The 8,947-nt window shown below is 38.5% G+C and overlaps 1 protein-coding gene across 1 annotated transcript; it reads right to left on the minus strand.

The window, feature by feature from the left end:
* Positions 1-5,283: 5,283 nt before the first annotated feature.
* Positions 5,284-8,708, minus strand: LOC128659222 (gastrula zinc finger protein XlCGF26.1-like). Its single transcript, XM_053712900.1, has 2 exons — positions 8,601-8,708; positions 5,284-7,693 (listed from the first exon to the last, which is right to left on the minus strand). Exons 1-2 carry the CDS (start codon positions 8,617-8,619, stop codon positions 5,844-5,846), a joined length of 1,869 nt encoding a protein of 622 aa, XP_053568875.1. The 5' UTR covers positions 8,620-8,708; the 3' UTR covers positions 5,284-5,843.
* Between the last annotated feature and the right edge of the window lie 239 nt (positions 8,709-8,947).

Below are 8,947 nucleotides of genomic sequence, written 5' to 3' on the forward strand. Positions count from 1 at the left end.
AGCAGAAGCTCTGTAAGTATGAAGTCTCTCTGGTTCCTCCTGTGATATCACTGAGTGTTACACAGATATTTATACTAATGTGGGAGTGTCACCTTTCTCTGTGTGACTCACATCAGTACAACTTGTCAGTTGGGAGACAATGAGAGGGTCACACCTGGGCTTTTGTTCTCATATAGATGTCTATTGTCCCCTCTGGTGTCACATGAATACAGAGTCCCTGCCTCCCCCTCAGGGTGTGATTATCATATGGATAAGTAAGGAGGAAACAAACTGTTTATTTAAATATGAGATATTTTTCTTTGTGCCCTAAAATATCTCAGGATACCGCATTATATTATGGTTTACTGATGGAAATTGTTATTTTGCTTCATCATTTACTGTTGGGAATATCACTCCTGGCCAGCAGGAGGAGGCAAAGAGCAATATAGCAAAGCTGTTAAAGGGACACTGAACCCAATTTTTTTCTTTTGGGACTCAAATAGAGCATGACATTTTAACCCTTTCAGGCTCTAAACCGTCGCAGAGTTTCCCACTCAGCTGCCAACGACGGCTCGGAGCCGTCGCTAGCACTCTCCCACCTTGAGGGAGATCTGGGGGCTTCCACCCGCTCTTACCCCGGCAATCGGGCCTGTATAGTGACAGGCATCGCCAGGGCTTCACATTATGCACGGTGACGTCACCCGTAATGACGTGATGACGTCACCGCACAACTTTATTTAACCTTAACCATGTTAGGTATAGGAAAAGGGGGCATGCTGCTTAGAAGCCTGTATCTCAGGTATCTAAACAGCTACAGACCCCCAAGACCCACGGTTGGAAAGGTAATCAGCTAACCTTTCCAACAGTGCAAGTCTTGGGGATCTGGAAAAAGAAAAAGTTTTACATTTTTAAAGTAAATAAAATAAAATTTTTGAGCAGCTTAGCACCCAGGTGGGAAAGTGCTTAGCACTCAAAGGGTTAAGCAACTTTATAATTTACTCCTATTATCAAATTTTCTTCATTCTCTTGGTATCTTTATTTAAAATGCAAGAATATAAGTTTAGATGCTGGCCAATTTTTGGTGAACAACCTGGGTTGTTCTTGCTGATTGGTGGATAAATTCATCTACCAATAAAAAAGTGCTGTCCATAGTTTTGAACCAAAAAAAAAAGCTTAGATGCCTTTTTCAAATAAAGATAGCAAGAGAATGAAGAAAAAATTATAATAGGAGTAAATTAGAAAGTTGCTTAAAATTGCATGCTCTATCTGAATCACAAAAGAAAAAAATTGGGTTCAGTGTCCCTTTAAGTATCACTTCCCTTCCCACAACCCCCAGTCATTCTCTTTGCCTTGGTGCATGGAGGAGGTGAAGTTTTGGTGTCTGAAGAAAATTGGATTACTTTCACTACAAGCAAGATTTTATCTACTTTAGAATGCCAGAGTAGGTTTACTCTGTTCTTTCCCCTTTTTCAAGGATTGGGTCTAGCCATACTCCACGTTAGTCTCTTCAGTAGGGCAGTGGTGGCTTTAAAGCAGTTAGGAACTTGTAAGGTGGGCCTTGCTGCGTTTTCCTAACATTTTGCTGCCCTAGTATAGAAAGTCAGAGTAGGTTTACTCTGTTCTTTCTTTTTTTTCCACAGGTCTCTGTAAGCAATGGTGTTCTTTCATACTGTGTGAGTCGTCTGACTGCCTGACGGCTAGAATGCAGCTAAGTGCCTTCTGGGGCTAAGAGGCTGGCACTGAAGGGGTTAAGGACCCTCTGCTTTTTATGTGGGAAAAAACCTTTATGGATGGTTAAGGCAGTGGGCAGGCACATTTATTGCACAAGACTTGGAGACTTAGGGGTTAACCTCCTTCACGGCAAGGAAGGGGTTAACCATCTTTGGGGCTCATATCTATTTTTTCATATATAATACTCTTGGCAAACTCTAGCTTTCTAGATTTCTAGAGTTGGAATATTTTCCGTAGCAGCTGTTTTAGAACATTTAATTAGGGTTAATTTCCACCTCATTTCTGTGTATTTAATATGCTGGACCTTTGTATTTTTGGCAGCCCCTTTAGATCCCATTTAGTGTTAATTTGAAGAGTTGTCTGCAAATTGAACTATGACAGGGGACTGTTAAGAGAGCATGAATGGCGCCATTTCTATGGGGCTGCGCAGGCGTTCAGTTTTTCTCTGCTTTTTCGAAAGCATATCAGGGAAACTGCAAGAGGGTACAATTGTACATTTCTCTGCTTGTTCTGCGGAAACTCCTCATAACAGAGGAGAGATCGGTCCTTCTTCTTTTAATTTTAGTCGGCGGAATGAAGCTTTCATTCCATGCCAATTCTTGGCCATGCCTCCTACTCGATATTTAGAGTGGCGCCATTTTTAGTGGTTGCTGAGCCTGCATATTTTACTCTGCCTCGTTCTCTGGCATGAGAACCGAGTGGAGTTATTGTTCTGTCTGCTTCGAATAAATTAAAAGCAAACAGATGTTTTAATGGGGAGAGTTGTAAATTATGTCCCTTTCCAAGTTATTTTTCCGTTTAAGAGCAAAATTTAATTTTTCTTTTCTTTGCCTCATCTGCAATGAGCTTTGCGTGCAGTATGCTTATATGCAGGTACTTATTAGTAACGTGTTTTTGGAACAAAACGTTCATTATGTACCGTAAATCTTTAAGTATAATGGTTTCTGAATTACCTAATTTCTTAAATAAGGGGCTTATGTTCTGGGTTGGAACAGTGGTCTGTTCCTAGGAACAAATATTTATTGGATTGAGGAACATATTGTTTTTATTAAGCTCAACTGTCCCTCTTATTTAGAATATATCTTTTAAATTAAGATATTCTTTATTGGAGCCTTTTGCCTCTAAGAAAAAGTTTAGACAGTTTAAAATGTCTGTTTTCTGTACCACTTTTCTAGCTAAAAGCTATTGAATGTACAGATCAATCTGAGCCTTATGTCTCCCAGGATGATGCTGAGAGGAATTGGGCTTCAATATACTGAGAAGCACTTATCATAGAAGGCAAAGATTGTAAAACTGAGTTGTGGGTGTGGTGGGAGGTGTATTTATAGGCATTTTGAGGTTTGGGAAACTTTGCCCCTCCTGGTAGGAATGTATATTCCATACGTCACTAGTTCATGGACTCTTGCCAATTGTATGAAAGAAATATAATTATTTTCTCCCCTATGCAAATCAAACATACAACTCCTAAAACTGACATATTAATATACACTGGGGGTGCTTTGGAGGTGAATGGTTGTGTTAACTGGTCAGTATGAGGACAGATTTGTATATTCCTGTGTGGCGTTTGGATTCTATCACATTTATATGAGGGAAACTGACGTGCACATATATAGAGGAACAAAGGCCAGCAGGAGAGCACTTCCAATCTGGCGCTTTTATAACTGGGATTTAAAAAGTATTATTTACAATAACATCCTTTTTGATGCTTCTATTTAGAGAGTTTGTCTTAGGAGCCCACCCAAATAACTAGACATACTAGCATTCAGGTGGAACAAGAACTGATTTTATTGGAAAACACACACTCCTTTTATACACAAAGCTCATCTTGATAAGACACTGGACAATCCCACAATTTTCCCGTTCCTCCAGACAGACTGGCACCTCCATAGCAGCCACAGTCTCACAGAATCCCAGTACCCAGGGGTGGTGGTTTCGGGATCATCCTGGTGGAGCGGTGGCACTTCCAGTTGCCATTTTAAAGCTCTCGGCCCCCAGATGCCACAGTCCAAAAAGCGACGTGATTTGCTACTGGGGACTAGAGATACAGTCCGTTGAAATTATGGGGGTAGGATTGTCCCCAAAGGAACTACCAATCCCCAAAAGAAAGTCAGCGGGTGTCCTGCTGTTCGGGTGTCTGTTGTCAAGGCGGCCAACCGGGAGTTCCAGAAGCCAGGCCAGCCCAGGAGGGTTTTTCCGAACAGAGATCAGCTCTTCTCTGACAAAGTACTCATCAGCAAATAAATGAAACAAAAGGTCTGGGAGATTGTAGTTGCTCTCCGGAACCCAAATCCGCTGAGGAACAGAAGGAGGTGAGGTGGTAGGGGTTCAACTCTTGCGGCCTGGCACAGCATGGCAAAAAAGTAGATAGCAAGAGACAGCAAGATCCCGCTAGCCATGAAAGGGCCAAATCTGTTGTGACAAGGAGTCATGCAGGCAGTGGGGGGGCAGCCTTGGCTGTCTGGTATCCATGGCATCTCCCCCCTCCAGTTTGGCAGATCTGGCTAGATACAATAGGGGGAGGGGTAAGGTGTATGCACTGTTGTTAGAGAAGTATATATATATATATATGAGTAGTCCTGAAAACAATTCCTTGTAAGGCCACTGCACAAATTAGACTGTTTATAAAAGAAAAGTGTGGCGGCGTTTCCCCAAAACAACCCCCACAATATTAACATTCACTAGGGACCACTCCCAGACATCCGTGTATATACAAGATAAAGTGCTTGACTCACCACTCTTCAGTCCCTTGGTGAGGTGTTTTTTTCTTTTCCTCTCAGATCAGGATGCTGTATCCAATTTTGGTGTGAACAGTTGTGTCCTGTTCTCCATAACAACAATAGGCGATCTAGGATGATCTAACAAAACTGAGAGCTGCTATGTATATATGTATATATAAAAGTCTGGTTAAATACTAACACATAATACAAGAGTTAATATATATCACTATACACAAGCGGCCCAGCCCTAAGACATTTTCCATATACAAAGATATAAAAATGAATGCTGAATAGACAGTTAACAGTTCTCTTCATGTTTTTTTTTATTTTTTTTTATTAATGATAAACAGGAGATTAGGAATGTAGTCTTTTGCAATATTGAGTAAATAAATAAATAGATATATACAGCTATGTTAAAGAGGTGAGTTAATTGATTCAAGCTGAAGGGAGTTTAAAATGAGGGGTGTGGATTTTTGGACCAATAGGATTACAGATGAGGGTTTTTAAATCTGAGAACTGACAAACAGTTTTAAGCAGGCTAGGAGTAAGGCAACAGCCGAAACCGGTCAGCCTTTTGTTCATTTGTTTGACTATTCATGTATGTTCTTACCCAAGGGTGAAGACACCCTTTATGTTCTAAATAAAGTTTAAGTTTTTATCCATATACTTGGTGCTCCTGTTATACACTTTTTCAGATCTGGCTATACCCTTAACAGGTATGTATACACACACACACCCTTCTGTCAGTTTGTCTACCAAACTGTATATATCTATCATCTCTCTCTCATCTATCTTTGCTGTGTGTGTATTAAATTAAACATTATAAACACTCAATCCTTTAATAACAGACCAAAAAAATGGTAAAATATATTTTATTAAAGAGACACTCTGATCAAAATTTAAATACACAGATGAATTACATCTTTGGATAGAAACATATTTGCAATAATCACATATTGGCAAAAATGTTTCTAGTAAAAGTTATCACTATTTTAGTGATAATATTTTTCTCTGCACGTGCATGTGTAGCATAGCTAGATACTCTCAGTGCACCAGCATTTTAAACACTACAGCTACTCATAGCACCAGTGGGTCTTGTATCATGTCAGCAATGAACAAATTGAGTCATTGGTAAAAGCACCTTAGGCTGTGTTTAAAATACTGGTGCACGGGACATACTTAAATACACTTTTGAAACAACTATAACTTATTAGAAGCATTTTTTCTAATACATGTATATTACAAAAATGCTTCTACCCAAAACTGAAATGCATACACGTGGATTACAATTTTGGCTGGAATGTATCTTTAAGGTCATGTGAGGCCACACCCCTAACCACATCCTCAACCACACCCATTTGCAAAGTGTCGGGAATCGGCTGTGCAAAAAGGTAACAACCCTATTTTCTAAACATGTTAAAGGTTTCTTCCCTTGTGAATACTTTCATGCTTTTTCAGATTACTTATTTGTGTAAAACTTTTTCCACACTCTGTACATGTGAAAGGCTTTTCTCCTGTGTGAATCCTTTCATGACTTATCAGATTACTCTTTTCTGTAAAACGTTTTCCACACTCTGTACATTTGAAAGGCTTTTCTCCTGTATGAATCCTTTCATGACTTTTCAGATTACTCTTTTCTGTAAAACTTTTTCCACACTCTGTACATGTGAAAGGCTTTCCCCCTGTGTGGCTCATTTCATGATATTTTAGATGACTCATTTGTGTAAAGCTTTTTCCACATTCTGTACATGTGAAAGGCTTTTCCCCTGTGTGAATCATTTTATGAGTTTTCAGACTACTCATTTGTTTAAAACTTTTTCCACACTCTGTACATGTGAAAGGCTTTTCCCCTGTGTGAATCATTTCATGAGTTTTCAGACTACTCATTTGTTTAAAACTTTTTCCACACGCTGTACACGTGAAAGGCTTTTCCCCTGTGTGAATCATTTCATGAGTTTTCAGACTAATTATATGTGTAAAACTTTTTCCACACTCTGTACATGTGAAAGATTTTTCTCCTGTGTGAATCCTTTCATGACTTTTCAGATAACTCTTTAGTGTAAAACATTTTCCACACTCTGTACATGTGAAAGATTTTTCTCCTGTGTGAATCATTTCATGAGTTTTCAGATGACCCATTCGTATAAAACTTTTTCCACACTCTGTACAAGTGAAAGGCTTTTCCCCTGTGTGACTCCTTTCATGAGTTTTTAGACTACTTATTCGTGTAAAACTTTTTCCACACTCTGTACATGGGAAAGGCTTTCCCCCTGTGTGAATCCATTCATGATTTTTCAGATGACTCTTTTCTGTAAAACGTTTCCCACACGCTATACATGTGAAAGGCTTTTCTCCTGTGTGATTCTTTTCATGAGTTTTCAGATGACTCATTTGTGTAAAACTTTTTCCACACTCTGTACATGTGAAAGGCTTTTCTCCTGTGTGAATCCTTTCATGAGTTTTCAGACAATGCATTTGTGTAAAACTTTTTCCACACTCTGTACATGTGAAAGGCTTTTCTCCTGTGTGAATCTTTTCATGAGTTTTCAGACAATCCATTCGTGTAAAACTTTCTCCACACTCTGTACATGTGAAAGGCTTTTCTCCTGTGTGAATCCTTTCATGAGTTTTCAGATTACACTTTAGTGTAAATCCTTTTCCACAGTATGTGCATGTGAACGGCTTCACCCCTGCGTGAATCTTTTTATGAGTTTTCAGATTACTCTTTTCTATAAAACATTTCCCACACTCTGTACATGTGAAAGACATTTCTCCTGTGTGACTTCTTTCATGAGTTTTCAGATGATTCATTTGTGTAAAATATTTGCCGCACTCAGTACATGAGTGTGGTTTCTCACCTGTGTGAATTTTGTGGGGTTCTAGTAGATGAGACTTCCATCTAAAGCTTTTCTCACATTCTGTAGATTTGAAAGGTTTCTCCTTTATTTGAATCATTTGGCTAGACTGTAGACTTTTCCCTTTTTTATTATGTTTTGAAAACTCAGTAAATATGTGTGGTTTATCCTGGGGGATAATCATTTCACTAGATAAGGCATAAATGTTGTCCTCTTGTTTGATGACTAAATGACTCTCTGTACATAATGATTGCTGCCCAGTTCCTGCAAATTCACCATCTTCTTTAAATATCTGCTGTGATATCCCCAATGTTTGTGAATAGTCATTGGTGTCTAAGACTACTGGAGTTTGCGGTATCATTCTGATGCTTCCTGTAGTGAAGGATGGATATGAACTATTGAGGTGTTTGTCTACATAAAAAGAAATGGAAGAAAAAATAAAAATGTTTATTCTTTATATTATAATCCACCTCAATAAAAAAAAAACATTTTTTATATTCAAAAATGTCTTCCTTTTTGTATTTTTAAATTTATTTTCCTGTAAATCACAAATTAAAAAAGGATGACATAGAATGTAAACATTACTACACCATAGTAAACTAAATTACTGATGAAAACGAGTTATAGGGCTACATTAAACAAGGTGCGTGTGGATAATGTTCTCAGCCAGGGAACAAGTAAATCTGTATTCTGGGCAAGAGAGGTGGCATCCACCATCTTCCTTTAACATTGCACAAGCAACTGCACATACAGCCATGCCCAGCTCATGCTCAACCTGTTGGGTGAGAACATGATGTCTTAATCATCACAGAATAATCATCAGTGTGAGATGTTTTGAGAGGGTGTGGTTGTTTGATTTATATAAACAGTCAAAAACTTTATTAGTTTAATAATAATAATAATAATAAGTCACTGTAAAATGAAACACACAAATCAGTGGTGGTTCTGGTATGGGGAACACTGGGGAAGTTGTGGGTGTTTCACACATGGGAACAAGGAAGGCATAAGTGTAGTTATGGGTGTTCCATGAGCGAGGTCAGGGTAGGGGAAGATGGAATTGAAGGTATTCTGAGTACAGAACCAGGTCAGGGGTGAGGTTAGGCAGTTGATAGACATGATCTGTCTAAAAGGACAGGGGGGGGTATTATTTTTTACCCTGATCCTCATCCCAATGGGGGTTGCTCCTTCTTTATAACTGTCATTGACACAAATGTTCTTAATAGATGCAGATATAAATAAAATAGTTTAGATTTGTTTAATGAGTGATCTATTTTATTTTCACAGTAATTAAAGTCAGCATAATATCTATTTTACTCACCTAACACATATGAGTTCATGCTGATAACAGGCTCCAATGTCTGATCAGGAAGAAGGTTTCCTTATTCACTCCAGTTACATCAATACCTAATATCTCTCAGTGCTCTGGCCGTGTCTGTAAAATGTATATTAAATGGTTTAGACAGATAATAATAAATAATGGTTCTGATTAACTGTGCGTATGGTATAATTAAAGGCACGCATAACAGTTCATGTGATACAGATCAGCTGATTAGATTATTACATATGTGCTATTTATTCAGCACAAGCATATAGTACAGTTATCTCTGTGGGTGTTATAAATGAAACTTAAATATGAATCTTCCCAGATCTATACAACATAATGGT

Source organism: Bombina bombina, chromosome 5 (genome assembly GCF_027579735.1).
Source record: "Bombina bombina isolate aBomBom1 chromosome 5, aBomBom1.pri, whole genome shotgun sequence".
NCBI lineage: Eukaryota > Metazoa > Chordata > Amphibia > Anura > Bombinatoridae > Bombina > Bombina bombina.